Raw genomic sequence first — 21,021 nt, 5'->3', positions numbered from 1 at the left:
TGACCCAAGAATTTTTAGCATACCTGAACATGTAAACATGGTGATCATTCACTTTCAACATTAATCAGAAACACAAAGACTTCTGAGAACCACACACTCTGCCAAAGGCTTCCTCAGTGTGTGCCCTCCCTTGATGGCACCTCCTGGGGAAAGCCTTCAAGGCCCACAGCCTCCAGAGTTTTACTTTAATCCATACATTTCCCATTAATTTTTAATGTGTCATTTGACTTTTGTAATTTTAAAATAAAGAGAAAATTTAAAATAAGAGAAAATGACTATACCACCTTTTATGACTTTCAGTTTTCTCTAGTTTTCAGACAAAAGAGTTCTCTATGTAGAAAAGAATTATCTTATAGATAAAATGTTACAAAGTAAAAAATTGAAATCCCTCACAAAGGCAAATGTGCACAGACACATATCCATACACACACAGTCTGGCCAGGTCGAGCCACCTGTCTCATCAACTCCTCAAGTGTTCACGCATGCTTCCATACATACATAGATACGTACATACATACATAGATACATACATACATATGTACATACATACATAGACACGTACATACATAGATACGTACATACATACATACCTTCATAGGTACATATAAACAAACATACATTTGGATGGATGAATGAACAGACAGACAGATGGATGGATGGATGGAGGGAGGGAGGAATGGAGCAGAGACCCCCAAGCCACCAACCTTATTTCTTGTATTTGGCCTTTTTACACCTTCCTAGACAAAAGTTCTTAGAAAATTACATCAGAGATAAAATGTTATATAAAGTGGGCATTACAGAGGGATGTTGACATTAAGTTCAAGGCAGTGTTTCATCCTATTATGTTCATTATGTGTTCACAGAAATTTTCACATGCCTTGCTTATCCTTTTTTTTTTTTTTTTTTTTTTTTGGAGCTGGGGACCGAACCCAGGGCCTTGCACTTGCTAGGCAAGCGCTCTACCACTGAGCTAAATCCCCAACCCCCACATGCCTTGCTTATCATAGTGTACATCTACAGCTTCATACTAGGTCGAAAAGGTTTTTCCTTGAACACTAATGTGTCCCAAGTCTGTTTCTCTTTTTAGTGTAATTACTAAAGCGCACTGTATTTTATTATGCAGCTTTGGCTTACTATTATGAGGAATGGGCACATTCTATTCTTTTTTTTTTCTTTTTCTTTTTATTAACTTGAGTATTTCTTATTTACATTTCAACTGTTATTCCCCTTCCTGGTTTCCTGGCTAACATCCCCCTAACCTCTCCTCCTCCCCTTCTATATGGGTGTCCCCCTCCCCACCCTCCCCCTATTGCCGCCCTCCCCCCAACAATCTAGTTCACTGGGGGTTCAGTCTTAGCAGGACCCAGGGCTTCCCCTTCCACTGGTGCTCTTACTAGGATATTCATTGCTACCTATGAGGTCAGAGTCCAGGGTCAGTCCATGTATAGTCTTTAGGTAGTGGCTTAGTCCCTGGAAGCTCTGGTTGCTTGGCATTGTTGTACCTATGGGGTCTCGAGCCCCTTCAAGCTCTTCCAGTTCTTTCTCTGATTCCTTCAACGAGGGTCCTATTCTCAGTTCAGTGGTTTGCTGCTGGCATTCGCCTCTGTATTTGCTGTATTCTGGCTGTGTCTCTCAGGAGCGATCTACATCCGGCTCCTGTCGGCCTGCACTTCTTTGCTTCATCCATCTTGTCTAATTGGATGGCTGTATATGTATGGGCCACATGTGGGGCAGGCTCTGAATGGGTGTTCCTTCTGTGTCTGTTTTAATCTTTGCCTCTTTATTCCCTGCCAAGGATATTCTTGTTCCCCCTTTTAAAGAAGTAGTGAAGCATTCACATTTTGATCATCCGTCTTGAGTTTCATTTGTTCTAGGCATCTAGGGTAATTCAAGCATTTGGGCTAATAGCCACTTATCAATGAGTGCATACCATGTGTGTTTTTCTGTGATTGGATTACCTCACTCAGGATGATATTTTCCAGTTCCAACCATTTGCCTACGAATTTCATAAAGTCATTGTTTTTGATAGCTGAGTAATATTCCATTGTGTAGATGTACCACATTTTCTGTATTCGTTCCTCTACATTCTCTTCTTGATTCTGACTTTATTACATCTTTCTAGCAAAACAACTGAGACCATCTCTTAATAATTTCTTCCTAAACATATTTGAATCAAATCAGAAATTCTATAGAATCATTAAATCATCTGAACAGCCTTATTCATAAAAGTTCATCTTCATGTTGATCTACAGGTAATATGCTCAATAGTTTGGGCTGATGACCAGGGGTTATTGTATTAATTTTAATGACAGGAAAGACATCAGCTGCAAGGAGCAATGCTGCAATGAAGTCCTTTTGGACCTTGCCTCATAGAGCTCACTCATCACAGACCAAGCAAAATTGGTGGGCCACCTCCAGGTAGGCCACCTGCTAGCCCTCGCCTATCCTAGATGGCTCCTGACACTTTAAAGCCTCAGTTGTGTCATGTGATGCTTTTCTGGAAACTGTCTTATGAGAGGATGTGTTTGCTGAAGCAGACTCATGGCAGGATATTTTGCAGAGAACTGACTCATATTGTGTTCCACTGTTCCTGGAAGCTGCCTGCAAAAAGACTGTGTGATGTTTTTCCTAGAGTGGATGCTTGAGAGAACCATGACTTTTGGAAAGTGTACAAATATTAACCCAACAGACAGGGGATGATGCTGTGTGGTATTGATTCGTTGGGGTTTCCTGATGCTGGACTTGGATGCTGAAGCTGTGGCACTGGTTCACCTCACCTACTTGATGGATCGTCATTTGTCATGGCTTCATAAAAATGCACCAAAGAACTTCAGGTGATATTCTGGCAGCTTCCTGCTGCTTCCATGAACTCTGGTCGATTGGGAGAGCCTCTGTTTCTTCTGGATTGAGCTGCCATTGCTGATTCGTGAATGGTGTTTGTCAGAGGTCTGAGTTACCACTGCTGACTTATGGGAACTAAACTACTGAAATTCGGGCCAAATAGATCGGATTCGCCCCCAAAGAACTATTTCTAACTAGACCTACATCCCTTTTTGCCCCATTAACCTTCCCTTTCCACTGCTTCTGGCGAGTGGTGAGCCAGAAGGGAAGTTAAAGCATTTACGTACACTTAGTAAAGTTCTGAAAAATGTAAGCCTACATGGTCCACCACCGTGGAAGTTAACCATTCCTTCAAGAAAATCAAAATGGTGTAAACAGTGTAGCATGACACGCCCCCTTCAGACCCTGACATAGCGCGGCTACTCAGTTTCAGGAGCCTGAAACGAAAGCAGAAACCACTTTCAAGGGCACCTGGTCAGTCTGACCTCAGCACATGACCTTAGCCTTAGGACCCCAGCAAAGTGCAGTCAGCCCCAACGACCTGTATGTCTAGCACCACTCTCAGGCACAGACCTGATCTCTGTCTAAGCAGTCACTTGCACCTCCCATCCTCCAAGATGGTCTCTCTCCATGGAGCCTCTCACAGGAGCAGTGTGGTCTCCTTGGTAGACTGTTTATGCCCAGTACAAGCCTGCTGAGTGGACACCATAACCACAAGTAATCAACAAAAAAGGAGTACTAACAATTTATTAAAACAAATACTTAAAAGAAAAACAACATAAAAAGAACCACAGAAGTAAAAAGGCCATTTCTCAGGGGGAGGTGAGGGCTGGCTGTGGGGCAAGGGAAGTTGCTATATTGAAATCAGGGAATGGTTCTGCCAGTACGTCAGACAGGTGCTGTCTGCAGAGCAGATATAAGAGACCCCTCAGGTGATAATGACAGGGTCATTCTCTAAGGAGATAGGACAAGGTCGAGAAGGGGAGAAGATGCAAGAAGGACATTGTGTCGGCTGACACGGTGAGACACAGGTTCCACAGCTGCTAGCCCGTATGCTGGCTGGGCTGCTGCTGTCCCATCTAGTCCCAAGAGATGACCTTTATGGTGGATTCTGGGGTCTCTGTCTCTTGCAGATAAGCTAGTTCTGGCTGCACGTTCCCTGATGGAAACCACGCTTCCATCTCTAAATCTCCAGAGGTGTAGCTCCTCACTTCTACAGATGAAGACAAATCTGCAGCCGATTCAGTCTTGTAGAGAAGGGTAACGGGCAGTGAAACTGCAAGAGACAAGATCCCCAAGATGAGACTTCCTCTCAGCCTTTCCAAAGACAGAGGAGACCATGTCTGCTGGGGATCTCAACTCTGTCCTACAAAAGGTCCTGTGCCCAGATCAGGGTCAAGTGACAGCTTCTGCAAACAGGAGCCCGTCAGCCACAGCACAGCAAGTACAGAACCTTACACACAGGGTCTCTAACACCTACCTGAGTCTTCACCTTTTCCCTCTGACTCATTGGACTCTTGCCGCAACTCCTTGAGGAGCATATGGACACGGACATTCAGATCGGAGGAGGGCATGTTCACAGTCAAGTAGGTCTTCAACTTTTTCAGAATGGTCTGACTAAACTCCTCAGGGTATTGGTCTATCCATGTGTCCAGGAAGCAACAGAGAGTGCTGGGGAGAGGGGATGCACAACAGGCTATGAGCAGGCCTTTCCTTCTACAACCCTCCCATGGCTTCTGCCTACAGGAAGGACTGCAAGGAAGAGATCCAGCCCTATGCAGATGAGAACGGTGGGCAGAGCTGTGAGGTCCTAGTGAGCAAGGAACCTCACACACCTCACTGTCAACCTCTAGTGGAGAACAGCTGAACAAGCCTCCTGGCATGAGCTGGTATGTGCGTAGAGTCTCACAGCAGCACTTGAGGCCCCTGGCTTCCCCATCTCACCACTGGGAAGAACCAAGCCCATGCAATTCTCATCCCGCAGGCACTGCTTGGACCACGTTATGGTACTAGAACCCAGGAGAAGAACCAGACCAAAACATTGGCCATCCTTACTCTAGGAACCCAAATGCCCCACACCGGAGACCCAAATCCTTCCTCTTTCTACAAAGCCCACTTGCCTCTTTATGTGTTTATCCTCTTCACAATCCAGGTAGAAGTAGGCAAACCTAGAGGACACCAGAACACATGTCACCTGTAAAATCCTAAAAGACATCAGGGGCAGGGGGCTACCTAGACAAAAATCAAAATTCAGAATGTGGAAGTTCTGTCTGCTCTCAGAATTATTAGTTCAGCTACATACAGTAGGTGCTTCAAAGATGCTTGTGCAGTGGGGGAACACATCTCTATTCTGACGTCTCAGTGATCACAGGTCTCTCAGATTTCCCTCCATAGGTCTCTAATCTGGACACATCTATATTGGGTATTTCTATAGGAATTCTGGAACATTCTTTACAAATGGGAGGAGTGCTTCCACCAAGGCCTCAGAAATAGTGGGCAAAAGATAAAGAGCTTCAGTAAGGCCCAGAGGACAGCTACATTCATTAGTCTCAGCTTGGCCAGCAAACCCCTTTGGGCTAAGTCTGGGAGAAGCATTCTTTGAATTGATGCTGCTGCGGCCTGACAATACTCTAGTCAAGGAGTAGAGAGAGTGCTTCCCAGAACAAACAAGAGGGCCTGAGACCTCCACGCTTGGAGGTGGGCACTCACCTCTTCAACAGCAGATCCAGCGCATACTGTGTGGTGGTGAACTGTCGGTATGCGTTCAGGAAAGCAGGGGCAAAGAAGAGGTCCCCATCCTGCAGAGATGACACCAGTCGATTCACCAGATTTTCCACCATGTTTGTACTGATATGTGTCTCTGTACAGGGCTCCGTCACGACCATTGGGGCACACTCATGCTCACCCTGAGGAGACATCATGATGGATGGTTCAAACAAGCACAAGTTTCATTCTGCAACATTCTCATTGGTTATTATCATTACAAGTCTCCTTCAATAATAACACCTCGAGCAAAACTAGAAAAAACTGTGAGAGTTCAGAGAGGTTACCTCGTCTGCGTAGTCCTGGGTCTGGTTTTCTTGGGTCAAGTCTGTTTCCTTCTGGGCAAATGGCCAGAGACATTGCAGGCAGGAAAGAATCATGAATTTCAAGGTCCCTACCTGACCTTCATTTTTATCTTTCTTCAGGCCTGAGCCTTCAGTAGTCCAAGGACAACAAGAGAACATCCTGCTCTCTCTAAGCTCTTGGACAAGTGAGCCTGCTGGGCTGTGTGTAAGCAGTTGGCTGCCTGGTCATCAGGATTTTGCATTGTTGGGTCATAGTGAAGGAAGTGAGGTCATTTCCTGGGGGTCCCTTTACTGTCCCCTCTTCACACAGGACTTTCCCTAAATGTTTCTAGATCCCTTCCCATTCCTCAGGTACACACTTAGACACAGTTACATAGGTGTGTCCCATTCCACTGCTCCAAGGGATGTCTGGGTACAGACAACACCTCAGCTTTGCAATCTGAGTCCTTACACTTGAATGACATCTCTATCCCTACACCTAAACTTAGCCCTGCACACCCAGGCCCACCTTAAACCCTAGCCATGTTGCCTTCTTCCATGCTACCCTGTGTGCTCCCTGTGTGAAATGCAAGTACACATACACACTTGTACCAGCCCTCAGCCACATAATGTCCGTGTTCTTGCATGGGAATTGTCTTTCTCAGATCATTTTAGAGCTCAATCCCAAAGGTTTGTGGCCCTCTGTAAACTGCTGTCTCAGCCACATCCACCAACTTACAAGATGGAAGCTGGCCCCCAACTCTGTTTCAGAACGGATTTGTCCTCCATTGTTTCTGCTTCAAGTTTCTGCTTAAGTCCTTCTCCTGACATTCTACAATGATGGCCTATGATCTGTAGCTTGCAAGAACCCTTTGCAAGAGTTAACAGTATTGTTAAAAGGTGGTCAGTACTCCCAAGAATCCTTCCTAGTAAGACACATAGACTTGGATGCTTTTTTTTCTACAATGTTCCCAAAGTTCCCAATGGAATCTGCCAGTTGGAATCAGTGGCTGAGCACTTGACTGACATGGACCAGAGCTAGGAATGTTTGCTTTTACCATGTTTAGGTATGGGCTTTGAAGTCCTGATCTTTCCAAGATTTTTATTATGAAGGCTGTTGAATTTTTTTCAAATGCTTTCTCAGCATCTAGTGAAATGATCATGTGGTTTTTTTCTTTGAGTTAGTTAACAAAGTTGATTATGTTGACGGATTTCTATATATTGAACCATCCATTTATTCCTGGGATTAAGCCTATTTGATCATGGTGGTTGATTGTTTTGATGTGTTCTTGCATTCAGTTTGTGAGAATCTTATGCGTATTTTTGCATTGATATGCATAAGGCAAATTGGTCTGAAGTTCTCTTTCTTTCTTGAGTCTTTGTGTGTTTTAGGTACAAGTGCAATTGTGCCTTCATAGAATGAAATGGGTAGTGTTCCTTCCGTTTCTATTTTGTGGCATAGTTTGGAGAGTATTGGTATGAGGTCCTTTATGAAAGTCTCATAGAATTCAGCACTAAACCCATCTGGTCCTGGGCTTTTTTTGGTTGGAAGACTTTTAATGAGTGCTGATATTTCTCTACAAGCTATGGGACAGTTTAGATGGGTTATCTGGGCCTGATTCACCTAGGTACCTCTTATCTGTCTAGAAAATTGTTCATTTCTTCCAGATTTTCCAGTTTTGTGGTAGAATCTGTGATTTTTTGGATTTCCTCAGTTCCTGTTATTATGTCTCCCTTTTTATTTCTGATTTTGTTAATTTGGATACCGTCTCTATGCCCTCCGGATAGTCTGGCTAAGGATTTATCTATCGTGTTGATTTTCTCAAAGAACCAGCTCCAGGTTTTGTTGATTCTTTGTATAGAGAGATCCGATTCTTATTCTCACAGTTTAATTGTCAAATCCTGCCCTGATAATAATAATATTACTGTTATTTAGGTATGGGGATTGAACCCAGGGCCTGATGCTTGAGAAGCACACATTCCTCCACATCCAGCATCAGAGAAATTCTTGTGAAGTTTAATTCGTTGAAACAAAAATCAATCCTTCCTGTGTAGCACAAAACATGTAGATAAGTGAAGCCTCTTCCCACAATATTCACAATATGCTTGTCTCAGGTGAACAACATGTCTTTGCTTTATAGACAATTATTTATATCAATAAGGAAATACTAGGCTCTGTTAAATCATCTGTGTGAGGAGTTAGCCTTGGGCCACTCGCCTCCTAATTCCACAGGAGTATGTGTCGATCTTTCCTCAAATGGTGCTGATTCAAACATGCTGGCCAGGCAGCACACCGCTGTGGCCTTGTGTGCTGTGTACATTGAAAGCATCTTAATGGTGGCACAGTCTGCTCACATGGTGCAAACACAGAATGAAGAACAAGGTACGGATGACACAATTTTATTTCCACAACACCCACAGAGTGTTTGTAGTAACAGTGACATAGCAGGTTCATTTGACCGTGTAGAAGCTCAACTATTCTGGAAAAAAACATGTTGAGGTAATTTATCAAAGCTTCTCTGTATATTTTGATGGTTTAAAGAACTCCAGTTCTTTAAATGGCGTGGAGAGATGGCTCAGTGGTTAAGAGCACCGACTGCTCTTCCAGAGGTCCTGAGTTCAATTCCCAGAGACCATATGATGGCTTAGAACTATCTGTAATGGGGTCTGATGCCCTCTTCTGGTGTGTGTGAAGAGAGCGACAGTGTATTCACATAAATAATTAAATCCTATAGAAAGGAAGTGGAAGGAGATGTAGTCTTCTCCTCTTCCATGCACTCATGAGAAATATTTGATAAAACACTGAATTTGTTCAAAGCAAAACTTATATTTTTCAAAATATTTTTTCAATAAAGATTTTTAACATACTGAAGCAAAATGGTACTTGAAAACAGGCTCCATTGTAAAGGAAATAAAAGTATTTATATTTTATAATAAATGGAAAGCTTGTTGCTGTTGAAAAAATTGTCAAAGTGATTAATATTAAGAAGTAAGGCTACAGCAAAAAGAAGGAGAAGATGAATGGGAGAAAAATGAGGAGGAAGAGAAAAAAGGAAGATCAGGGGTCCAATGTGAAGACCAGTTTACAAACGAAGCTATCCGAGGGCATTGCCCAGATGCAATGCTAAATGAATGTTCAAATACTCTACATTCTGTGTATGGAAGGAAACTGGGCTAGTAATCATCACAACCGAGTTACAAATATGCCCAAGATGAGTTCCAGAAGGCCCCAAAGAGGTAGCACAGGTCTGACTGTGTGGAGGTCTGGAGGAGGGTCAGAAGCATAGTGGTGTTATTTTCTCTGTCAGAAGCAAGCCCTTAGTTAAGAGCTATAACTCACCTTTCCACTCTTCAGTTTTGCTCCAGAATTTTATATGGTAGAATCAACTTGCATTTGGAATTTTCTGGCTCCTGTTCTGCCCCTAGCTGGGAAAATTAGCATTCTTAGGAAATAGATGTGTCTTATTTCTTCATCTGGCCATATCCTCAGATGACAAGGGAAGTCAGCTGTGTTGGTGAGAAACAAGGCTGAAGGGGAAGCTTGTCTGCTTTTCAATTAGATTGTCCATGAAAACGACCTGGGGAGAGTTTTGAACAATTACAAATACAGGGTGTCCCTAAACATCTGAATCAATAGACCTAATGTAGCCTGGACGTGGATATTTCTTTCCTAATGATTCTGACAACTATAGTTATATACTATGTCTGCAATGTCTCCTTTTTAGTAGTATTAGCCTAAGGTCCTTCTTTCTTAGCTTCCATTACCTGACAATTTAAAAGGAAACCTACTGGTTATAAGTAATGGTTCACAGAATCCTATCACATCTGCTGCACTGTTAATGATTCATTTCACTCACAAGCTCTTTAGAAAATTGCTCTTTTAGTAAGTCCAGTTTGTCTCTTATAGAAGACTTCCTGCCTCCCTTTTCTTACTTCCATCCTCAGGTCAACAAACAGCAAAATTTATGGAATATATGTGTATATATATATATATTACTTAAAGATTATATAGACATATTTTCTATATGTGTCAATGCAAACATATTTTTTATTGGTTATAGTTCTTTATTTACAATTCAAATGTTATTCCCCTTCCTGGTTTTCTGTTCATATCACCCATCCCCTCCCCCTCCCCCATAAGGGTGTTCCTCCCATCCACCCTCCCTTACCATCCCACTTGACATTCTGCTGCGCAAGGGGTCCAACCTTGGCAGGACCAAGGGCTTCCCCTTCCCCTGGTGCCCCAACAAGGCTATTCCATATCCACATGCAGATGGAGCCCTGGGTCAGATCATATATAGTGTTCGGGTAGTGCTTTAGTCCCTGGAACCTCTGGTTGGTTGGCATTGTTGTTCTTCCAGGGTTGCAAGTCCCTTCAGCTCTTTCAATCCTTCCTCTAATTTCCCAAAGAGGGTCCTGTTCTCATTTCAGTGGTTTGCTGCTAGCATTTATGACTGTATTGGACATGCTCTGGTTGTGTCTCTCAGGAGAGATCTATATCCGGTTCCTGTCAGCATGCACTGCTTAGCTTCATCAATCTTTTCTGGCTTTGGTGACTGTATATATATATGGGTCACATGTAGGGCAGGCTCTGAATGGCCGTTCCTTCAGTCTCTGCTCTAAGCTTTGCCTCCATATCCCCTCCTATGGATATTTTTGTTCCCCCTTTTAAGGAGTGGAAGCATCTGCATTTCGGCCATCCTTCTTGAGCTTCCTGTGATCTGTGGATTGCATCTTGGGTAGAGAATAGGGATTTATTAGAATGATTTACAGGCTGAGACCAGGCTAATCCAATGGAAGTTGGCTACGAACAGAAAGTTTAAGCATCCCTTAGTTGCTCAGTCCAAGAGGCTGAATGTCTCAGCAGGTCTTCAATATACCTGGAATCCCAAGGAAGAAAACTCTAATAATGCCAATAAAGGAGTGGGCTCAAACAGCGAAGGGCAAAGCTCCCTTCTTCCCTGTCCTTATAGAGGCTTCCAACAGAAGGTGTGACGCTGATCAGAGGTGGGTTTTCCCAGCACTATCTTCCTACTCCAAGTCCTGGGTTAAAGGTGTGTGTCTTCCCATGTCAAGATCCTTACCTCAAGAATGTGGATTAAAAGTGAATCTTCGTACTTTGAATTAAGAAAGAATCTCTCACAGGTGTGTCCTCCACTTTTAGGTTTTACTTAGTTCCAGATGTAGTTAAGTTGACAGCCAAGAATAGCCATCATAGCAAGCAAGCTTTTCTCTGAGAGAAGAGTAGTAGCAGATTCTAAACAGTTGTTTTTTTCAGTTGAAGTTGCGTCTGTTTGCATTGGTAGAAGATGGTGTCATCAGTTGGCATCTATGAACACTGGTAACCATACATTTAGTAAGAGTACAAACAGAAATCATCTAACTAGCTGAGTTTCAAAAATGTGTGTCAACTAATTGTTCAGTTACTTAGGAGGTTGGGAAGATTCAGTGTAAATGAAGTGACAAGTTCTGGAGGGCAGGTGATGAAGGCATTGATTCCTTCTGTTCCATGATGGGACATGAGTTTTGGTAAAGCATAATATTAAGGAAGAAATTCCACATGCCAATATTTTTTTTATATCTAATCATTTGAACAGATGCACCCAGCCACATCAAATGTAAGACCCAATGATTGTGGCCTCAACCTGGGTCACAGATGTACTGAATCTTCTCTATGATTTGTGTTGTGGTATTTTTAAAGCATTTTCTTTGATATTGTTAACTATTCATATTCTCATTAGAATGCCAGGAAGCCTAAAGGGGGCTGGTTGTGGTCTTTATTGAGGGAGTTGCGCTTCTTGCAAACAAACTTATATTCTTCTCCTCAGCATTGTCCCTTAACAATGTGAGTGATTTAGCGGCTTTCATTATGCTCAGATTAATATATAAAGAGGTGTATTGGAATTTTGATGTTCCTTTATATTTCTACTCCATTTATACTTTACCTAAAATGAAAAATAGCTAGTGATAATGAACATAGAAATAGAATAAACATTAGTTTGAAATAGTGTATGTGTATTAGAGATATAATTCTGTGTGCAAATACAATTCTGTATTGAGCTTTTATACAACTGAATTATAAGTCTTTCATCTTTTGTAGTAGAAAATGCATGGGCCATTTAGTGAGACGTACCCACGGTGTTTCGTGTGACATCTTTTTAAATTCAGGCCTCATTTTCTTTTCTTTTAAAGATTTTTTAAAATTTATTTACAGTCCACCCACCACTCCCCACCCCCACTCCCATGCTCCTCTCTGCAGTTCCTCATCCTATTCCTCTCCCCCCACCGGTTCCCTAGAGGATGCTCCCCCATCACCAGGCTTCCCTACTCCCTGGGGTCTCAAGTCTCTTGAGCACTTGACACTTCTTCTCCCATTGAGGGAGGCCAGGCTATTTCTGTGCTGTATATGTGTGGGGCGCCTTGGGGCAGCCGCCTGGTTGGTGGCTCAGTGTCCAGGAGCTCCTTGGCATGGTGCCAGTTGACTGCGGGTCTTTTTAGGGGCTGCCTTCCTTGTCTGCTTCTTCTATCCTCCCCCTATTTAACCATGAGGGTCCCCAGCTTCCGTCCAATGGCTGGGTGTAAGTATCTGGGTCCGTCTCATGCTGGTTGGGCTTCTCAGAGCCAGGCCTGCCATGTTAGGCTCCTGCCTGTAAGCACATTATAGCATTAGGAAGTGTCAGTCCTTGGTGTCTCCACATGGATTCCCAGTTGGACCTGTCACTGGACCACCTTTCCCTCAGTCCCACCTCCATTTTTGTCCCTGCAGTTCTTTTAGACAGGAACACTTCTGGGTCAGAAATTTTGACTGTGGGATGGCAACCCTGTACCTGCTCTTGAGGCCCTGTCTGTCTACTGGAGGCAAACTCTTTTTTTATTTCCCTCTCCCCACTGTTTGGCACTTCATCTAAGGTCACTGCCATCGAGTCCTGAGAATCGAACACCTCCCAGGTCTCTGGTACTTTCTAAAGGGTCTCTCTACCTCTCACCTTCTGAGGCTGCATATTTCCATTCATTCTGCTGGCCCTCTGGGCCTCTCTCCTGTCTCCCATTTTCAGGGAAAAGTTCCCCTTTTCCTCTACTCTTCCCCTTCCCACCCAAATCCCCCCTCCCTCTGCCTCCTGTGATTATTTTCTCCCCCTACTAAGTGAAATTGAAACATCCTCACTTGGCCTTTCTGTTTGTTAAAGTTCTTAAATTCTGTGGAGTATATCCTAGGTATTCTGTACCTTTTGGCTAATATTCACTTATTACTGAGTACATGTATGTCTTTTTGAGTCTGGATTACCTCTCTCAGGATGATATTTTCTAGTTCCCTCCATTTACCTGCAAAATTCGTTTTGTCCTTGTTTTTAATAGCTGAAGAGTATTCCACTGTGTAAATGTACCACATTTTCTGTATCCATTCTGTGGGAAATCTGCTTTTTTCCCCCCAGCTTCTAGCTATTAAAAATAAAGCTGCTATGAACATCATGGAGCCCTTTTCCCTTTGATGTGCTGGGGCGTCTTTTGGGTGTATGATTAAGAGTAGTATAGCTGGGTCCTCAGGTACGTCAATTTCCAGTTTTCTGAGGAACTGCTAGATTGATTTCCAGAGTGGTTGTACCAGTTTGCAATCCCTCCAACAATGGAGGAGTGTTCCTCTTTCTCCACATCCTGCCAGCATATACTGTTGCCTGAGTTTTTGATCTTAGCCATTCTGATTGGTGTACAGTGGAATCTCAGGGTCATTTTGATTTGCATTTCTCTGATGACTAAGGACTTTGAACATTTCCTTAAGTGCTTCTCTGCCATTTGAAGTTCCTCTGTTGTGAATTCTCTGTTTACCTCTGTACCATATTTTAATTGGGCTATTTGGTTTTTTGGGGATCAGCTTCTTGTGTTCTGCATACATTTGGCGCTCTCTCCGATGTGGGCTTAGAGAAAGCTTTTTCCCATTCTGTGGGTTGTTAATTTATCCTACTGATTGTATCTTTTGCCTTAAGAAGATTTTCAGTTTCATGAAGTCCTATTCATCAATTGTTGATCTTAGAGCCTGAGACATTGAAGTTTCTGTTTAGGAAATTTAATGAGGTTGAGGCTCTTTCCCAATTTCTCTTCTACTAGTTTGAGTGTATCTAGTTTTATGTTGAGGTCCTTGATCCACTTCAACTGGAGCTTTGTGCAACGTGATAAATATGGATCTATTTTCACTTTTCTACATACAGACCAACAGATGAGCACTATTTATTTATTTATTTATTTATTTATTTATTCTTATTGGATTTTTTTAAATTTACATTTCATTAAGGGTGTTCCCTAACCCATCCAAACCCTCTTCCACCCCCCTGACATTCCCCTACACTCGGGGTCCAACATTGGCAGGACCAAGGGCTTCTCCTTCCATTGGTGCCTAACAAAGCCATTCTCTGCTACATATGCAGTTGGAGCCCTGGGTCAGTCCATGGTCTTTGGGTAGTGGTTTAGTCTGGGAGCTCTGATTGGTTGGCATTGTTGTTCTTCTGAGGTTGCAAGTCCCTTCAGCTCTTTCAATCCTTTCTCTACTTCCTCCAAAGGGGAGAAAGTTCTCAGTTCAGTGGTTTGGACCAGCACCATTTATTGACAGTGCTTTGTTTTTCCCATTGTATGTTTTGGCTTCTTTGTCAAAGATCAAGTGTTTCTAAGTGTGTAGGCATATTTCTGGCTCTGCAATTCTATTCTATTGATCAATCTGTCTGTCTCTGTACCAATATCATGAGGATTTTATCACTATTGCTCTGTAGCAATAAACAGCTTGAGATCAGAGGGTGATAATTCCCCCAGAAGTTCTTTTGTTGTTAAGTGTTGTTTTTGCTATCCTGTGTTTTTTGTTTTACCATATGAAATTGAGAATTACTCTTACCCTGTCTGTAATCTTGATGGAGATTGCACTGGATATGTAGATTACTTTTGGTAGGATAGCCATTTTTACTATGTTACTCCTACCAATCTTTGAACTTGGGAGATCTTTCCATTTTCTAATATCTTCTTTGATTTCTTTTTCAGGGATTTGTAGTTCTTGTCATATAGATCTTTCATTTGCTTGGTAAGAGTTACGCCAAGATATTTTATACTATTTGTGGCTGCTTTAAAGGGTGTTGTTTTTCTACTGTCATTCTCAGTCTATCATTTATATGATTGGTTTAATTAATTTTTATATTGAGCCAGTTTGGTGAAGTTTATCAGCTGAAGAAGTTCTCAGGTAGATTTTTTTCTTTTTGGATTGCATATATATATATATATATATATATATATATATATATATATATATATGTGTGTGTGTGTGTGTGTGTGTGTGTGTGTATATACATATATATATATATACATATATATATATATACTATCATCCACAACGAGTGATACCTTGACTTCTTCTTTTCCAATTCTTATCTCCTTGATCTCCTGTTGTTGTCTTATTGCTCTACCTAGAACTTCAAGTACTATACTGAATAGATATGGAGAGAGTGTCTTGTTCCAGATTTTAGTGGGATTGGTTCAAGTATCTCTCCATTTAATTTAATATTGGCAGACTGATTGCTGTATATTGCTTTTATTATGTTTAGGTAAGGGCCTTGAATTCCTGGTCTTTCCAATACTATTAATATGGAGGGGTGTTGTATTTTGTCAAACGCTTTTTCAGCAACAAATAAGATGATCATGTGATGTTTTTCTCTGAGTTTGTTCATATAGTGGATTGCATTAATGGATTTTTGTATACTGAACCAATCTTGCATTCCTGGGAAGAAGTCTACTTGATCATGGTTAATGATGCTTTCGATGTGTTCTTGGATTCAGTTTGTGAGAATTTTACTGAGTATTTTACATGAATATTCAGAAGTGAAATTGGTCTGGTTTTCTTTGTTGTGTCTTTGTGTGGTTTAGGTATCAGTTTAACTGTGGCTTCATAGAATGAATTAGGCAGTGTTCCTTCTGCTTCTATTGTATGGAATACTTGGAGGAATATTAGTATTAGGTCTTCTTTGGATGCCTGGTAGAATTCTGCACTAAAGTCATCTGGCCCTGGGCTTTTTTTTTTTTTTTTGGTTGGAAGTTTTTTAATGACTTCTATTTTCTTAGGGCATATGGAACTGTTTAGTTTAACTGCTCTTGATTTTAGGTATGTGGTATCTGTCTAGGGAAGCATCCATTTCATCTATACTTTCCAGTTTTCTTGAGTAAAGGCTTTTGTAGTAAGTTCTGATGATTTTTTTATTTGCTCAAATTCTGTTGTTATGTCTCCCTTTTCATTTCTGATATTGTTGATTTGGATACAATCTGTGTCCTTTAGTTTGGGTAAGGGTTTATCTATCTTGTTGTTTTTCTCAAAGAACCAGCTTTTGGTTTTGTTAATTCTTTGTATCATTCTGTTTCTACTGAGTTGATTTACACTCCGAATTTGATTATTTTCTGCTGTCTACTTTTCTTGGGTGTGTTTGCTTCTTTTTGTTCTAGGGCTTTCGGTTGGGCTGTTAAGTTGCTGGTGTAGAATCTCTTCAGTTTCTTCATGAGGGCACTTAGTGCTATGAATTTTCCTCTTGGCACTGCTTTCATTGTGTCTTATTTTCATTGAATTCTAGAAAGTCTTTAATTTCTTTCTTTATTTCTTCCCTTACCAAGTTATTATTCAATGGAGAGTTGTTCTGTTTCTATGGGTATGTGTGTTTCCTGTTCTTTATGTTGTTATTGTTTAGCCTTAATCTGTGGTGATCTGATAGGATGCATAGGATTACTTCAATCTTCTTGTACCTGTTGTGGCTTATTTTGTGGCTGATTATATGGTTAATTTTGGAGAAAGCACACTGAGGTGCTGAGAAGGAGGTATATTCTTTTGTTTTAGGGTGAAATGTTCTGTATATATCTGTTAAATCCATTTGGTCCATAACTTCTGTTAATTTCACTGTTTATCTTTTTAGTTTCTGGTTCAATGACCTGTCATTGGTGAGACTGGGATTTTGAAGTCTTCCACTATTATTGTGTGAGGTTCAATGTGTGTTTGACTTTAGTAAAGTTTCTTTTACAAATGTGGGTGTCCTTGCATTTGGGGTATAGATGTTCCGAATTGAGAGTTCATCTTGGTCATTATTTCCTTTGATGAATATGAAGTGTCCTTCCCCATCTCATTTGATAACTTTTGGGTGAAGTCTATTTAATTGGATATTAAAATGGCAATTCCAGCTTGTTTCTTGGTACCATTTGCTTGGAAAACGTTTTCTTCTAGCCTTTTACTCTGAGGTAGTGTCTGTCTTTGTCATTGAAGTGTGTTTCTTGTATACAGAAAAATGTTGGATCCTGCTTGCATATCTAGTCTGTTAGCTTAGTTGTTTTTATTGGGGAATCGGGTTCATTGGTTTTGAGAGATATTAAAGACATGATTGTTAGTTCCTGTTATAGTTGTTGTTGTAGGTGGTATTATGTGTGTATTATTTTCTTTTGGGTTTGCTGTGAGATGACATATTTCTTGTTTTTTCTTTAGTATAGCTATTCTCTTTTTGTTGGAGTTTTCCTTTCAATTTCCTTTTAGAATCCTCTATATGGATGGGGATATATATATATATATATATATATATATATATATATATATATATGTTTTTGTCATGGAATATTTTGTTTTATCCATTTGTGATGAGTGAGAATTTTGCTAGGGATAGTAGCCTGGGCTGATATTTGTGTTCCCTTGGAGTCTGCATGACATCTGTCCACAATCTTACAACTTTTAGAATCTTTGTTGAAAAGTCTTGTGTAATTCTGATAGATTTTCCTTTATATGTTACTTAGTCTTTTTCCCTTGTAGTTTTTAATATTCTTTCTTCTACTTGTGCAGTTAGTGTTTTGATTATATGTGACAGGAAGATTCTTTTCTGGTCCAATCTATTTGATTTCCTGTAGACTTCTTTTACTTTTATGGCCGTCTCTTTCTTTAGGTTGTGGAAGTTTTCCTCTATGATTTCTTTGAAGATGTTTTCTGGCCCTTTGAGCTGGGACTCTTTGCTCTCTTCTATTCCAATTATTCTTAGATTTGGTCTTTTCATATGTCCTGGATACCTTGGATGTTTTGGGTTAGAGGTTTTTTATTCTTTGTATTTTCTTTGACAGTTGTGTCCATATCTTCTATGATATCATCTATGCTCAAGATCTCTCTTCTATGTCTTGTATTCTGTTGGTGATGCTTGCATCTGTAGCTCCTGACCTCTTTCCTAGGTTTTCCATTGCCAGGGTTACCTCTATTTGTGATTTCTTTGTTGTTCTATTTCCATTTTTAGGTCTTGGACCCCTTTGTTCAATTCCTTTCCATGTTTGGTTCTTTGTTCCTGTATTTCTTTGAGAGATTTTTTGTTTCCTCTTTAAAGGCTTTTACCTGTTTAATTGTGTTTTCCTGTATTTCTTTAAGTGAATTATTTATATCCATCCTCCTTATAGGTCTCTTTTATCCCAGCGCTCATGAGGCAGAGAGGTAAGTGGTTCTCCATAAGTTCAAGGCAAGCCTGGTCTACATAGTGAGTTACAGGTCAATCAAGACTACAATAGAGAGATCCTGTCTCAAAAAACTTAATATAAATAATTAAATAATTAAATAATTAAATTTCCACTTATTTATTTACTTTACATCCCCATCACAGTACATTCTCATAACAGCACATCCCCCACCCAGTAACATCCTCCCCTCCATCACGTTTCCCCTTCTCTGAGAATGGGGAGGCTGTCCTGGGTACCAACCCACCCTGGGGCATCGAGTCACTGCAAGACTGGGCGCAACTCCTATCATAGAGGCCAGATAACACAGCCCAGTGACAGGAACAGGACCTACAGGCAGGGAACAAAGTCAGGGAATGTCTACCCCCACCACCCCTGCTTCAATTATTAGGGGACTAGCATGAAGATCAAGCTGGACATTTGCTACATATGACCAGCCCAACTTGAGACCCATCTCATAGGCAAGAACCAATCCCTGCAATGATTAATCACACTCTGTTTGACTTGCAGACAGGAGCTTAGCATAACTGTTGTCAGAGAGGCTCCACCCAGCAGATGATGGAAACAGATGCAGAGACCCACAGCCAAGAATTAAACAGAGCTCAAGGAGTCTTGTGGAAGACTTGGGTGAAGGATTGAGTGACCTGGAGGGGATAGGAACTCCACAGGAAGACTAACAGAGTCACTAACCTGGACTTTTGGGGGCTCCAAAAGTTTGATTGGACTGAATCACCAATCAAAGAGCATACATGGGTTGTTGTCTCTGACAACAGTTATGCTAAGCTCCTCTCTGCAAGTCAAACAGAGTGATTAATCATTGCAGGGATTGGTTCTTGCCTATGAGATGGGTCTCAATGGGCTGGTCATTGGTTGGGCTGGTCATTGGTTGGGCTGGTCATTGGTTGGGCTGGTCATTGGTTGGGCTGGTCATTGGTTGGGCTGGTCATTGGTTGGGCTGGTCATTGGTTGGGCTGGTCATTGGTTGGCCATTTTCTCAGTCTCTGCTCCATCTTTGTCCCTGAACTTCTTGTAGAGAGGACGAATTTGGAGCTGAAGGCTTTGTGGGTTGGTTGGTGTCCTTATCCCTCCACTGGGAGTCCTGTCTGGCTACAGGAGGTAGTCACTTCAGGATTCACATACCTGAGGCTGGGCTACAGTCATTCTCATAAACTCCCTGGAGTCTCCCCAATCCCATGTCTCTGGCACATCCTAGGGACACCCTTCCACTGTCAGCCATCAATTTCAATTCACTCTCCCACTCCTCTCTCCCCAGCTCTCCCCACATCTGATCCCTCATGTCCCCTTCCCATCCCTCTGCAAGTTCCTTCCATCCACCTTTGATGACTATTTTATTTCCCCTTCTGAGTGAGATTTGAACATCCTTTCTTTGGCTGTCCTTGTTATTTATCTTCTGTGGGTCTGTGGAGTGTGGCCTGAGTATACTGTAATTATGGCTAACATCCACTTATAAGAGAGTACCATGCATGTCCGTTTGAGTCTGGGTTATCTCCCTCAGGATAATATTTTCTAGTTCCACCCATTTGCTTATAAATTTCATGATGTCCTTGGTTTAAATAGCTGAGTACTATTCCATTGTGTAAATGAACCACCTTTTCTTTATCCATTCTTTAGTCAAGGGACATCTAGGTTGTTTCCAGTTTCTGGCTATTACAAATAAAACTGCTATGAACATAGAGGAGTAAGTATCCTTGTGGGATGGTGGAGCATCTTTTGGGTATATGTCCAGGAGTGTTATAGCTGGGTCTTGAGGTTTATAAAATTGTTTATAAAATATATAATAATCCACAAGATAGGTTATAGAAAAGGATTTTAAAATGTGATAGAATCCAGGTAAGAACAACCACACTGTATTCTCAGCACTTGAGAAACAGAGGCAGACTCATCTTCACAAGTTACAGGTCAGTAAAAACTAAAGATTGAAATCCTGTCTAAAACAATGTATGAATCTCTATCTCAAAGGGATGTAAAGTGAATAAATAAATAAACAAATAAATAAATGGAGAAAAATAAAAATAAATAAAAATGGAATTTTTTTTTTGGTTCTTTTTTTCGGAGCTGGGGACCGAACCCAGGGCCTTGCGCTTCCTAGGCAAGCGCTCTACCACTGAGCTAAATCCCCAACCCCTTAAAAATGGAATTTTAAATGATAAAAATTGTGTGGTAATAGACAATAGACTTGGTAGCTTACTTTTAGAGTTAGTAATATATACATCCATGGTATTTGGAATACATCTCAGGGTGGTCAACAGGACCACCTTTTGTGAGGATAGAATTTCATTTCTAGAATTTATAAACTAGTTTCTTGTTTTATACGCTAGTCTGTAAACATATAAACACTAACTTTTTTTCAGACAAGATTTTCTTACATATTTTTGGGTATCTTAGAACGCTCTATGTAGACCAGGCTAGCCGTGAGCTCACAGAGATCTGTTTACCTCTGCCTCCTGAGTGGGAGGAAAGGCATGTGATACAATGACCAGATAGCAATAACTTTTTCAAAATTATTTAATTTTAAATTATCTGGTCCAGTTGAGGAAACATTTAGAAAAGAACTTTCAAGCTGCCACTTTCCTGGGAAAGCCATAATATTAAGTAGAATAAGAAAGAAGAGAGACTTTGTTATTGC

At 41.1% G+C, this 21,021-nt stretch overlaps 2 protein-coding genes across 5 annotated transcripts in view; one reads left to right on the top strand and one right to left on the bottom strand.

Annotated features, from left to right (window-relative positions):
* Positions 1-3,574: 3,574 nt before the first annotated feature.
* On the bottom strand, positions 3,575-11,148 carry Ralgdsl8 (ral guanine nucleotide dissociation stimulator like 8). 4 transcript variants are annotated; one of them, XM_087591714.1, is made up of 6 exons: positions 10,973-11,148; positions 9,229-9,314; positions 5,551-5,747; positions 4,962-5,009; positions 4,322-4,512; positions 3,575-4,117 (listed from the first exon to the last, which is right to left on the bottom strand). In XM_087591714.1, exons 3-6 carry the CDS (start codon positions 5,724-5,726, stop codon positions 3,921-3,923), a joined length of 612 nt encoding a protein of 203 aa, XP_087447840.1. In that variant the 5' UTR covers positions 5,727-5,747; positions 9,229-9,314; positions 10,973-11,148; the 3' UTR covers positions 3,575-3,920. The 4 variants fall into 4 exon arrangements, with proteins under 4 accessions (XP_087447840.1, XP_087447839.1, XP_087447841.1 ...); XM_087591713.1 differs by having other exon boundaries at positions 9,229-9,466; positions 10,973-11,145; XM_087591715.1 differs by lacking the exon at positions 9,229-9,314 and having other exon boundaries at positions 10,973-11,135.
* A 26-nt stretch (positions 11,149-11,174) lies between these two features.
* 4921524L21Rikl2 (RIKEN cDNA 4921524L21 gene like 2) overlaps positions 11,175-21,021 on the top strand; it is a 45,714-nt gene continuing 35,867 nt past the window's right edge. Inside the window, 1 exon segment of the mRNA NM_001433467.1 lies at positions 11,175-11,229. The gene's annotated coding sequence lies outside the window, so the exon portion shown is untranslated.

The sequence above is a fragment of the Rattus norvegicus genome, chromosome 17, assembly GCF_021556685.1.
Source record: "Rattus norvegicus strain SHRSP/BbbUtx chromosome 17, alternate assembly SHRSP_T2T, whole genome shotgun sequence".
Taxonomy (NCBI): domain Eukaryota; kingdom Metazoa; phylum Chordata; class Mammalia; order Rodentia; family Muridae; genus Rattus; species Rattus norvegicus.
Note: the sequence above shows the minus strand (reverse complement) of the source record. Positions and strands in the feature narration are given on the sequence as shown.

Excerpts from the sequence above, each read along its gene's own strand:
- Ralgdsl8 (XM_087591712.1), bottom strand. The coding sequence starts at position 6,068 with ATGTTCTCTTGTTGTCCTTGGACTACTGAAGGCTCAGGCCTGAAGAAA. Across the intron at positions 5,748-5,891 it reads CCCAGGACTACGCAGACGAG|GGTGAGCATGAGTGTGCCCC; the intron begins GTAACCTCTCTG and ends ATGTCTCCTCAG. Across the intron at positions 5,010-5,550 it reads CTGGATCTGCTGTTGAAGAG|GTTTGCCTACTTCTACCTGG; the intron begins GTGAGTGCCCAC and ends GGTGTCCTCTAG.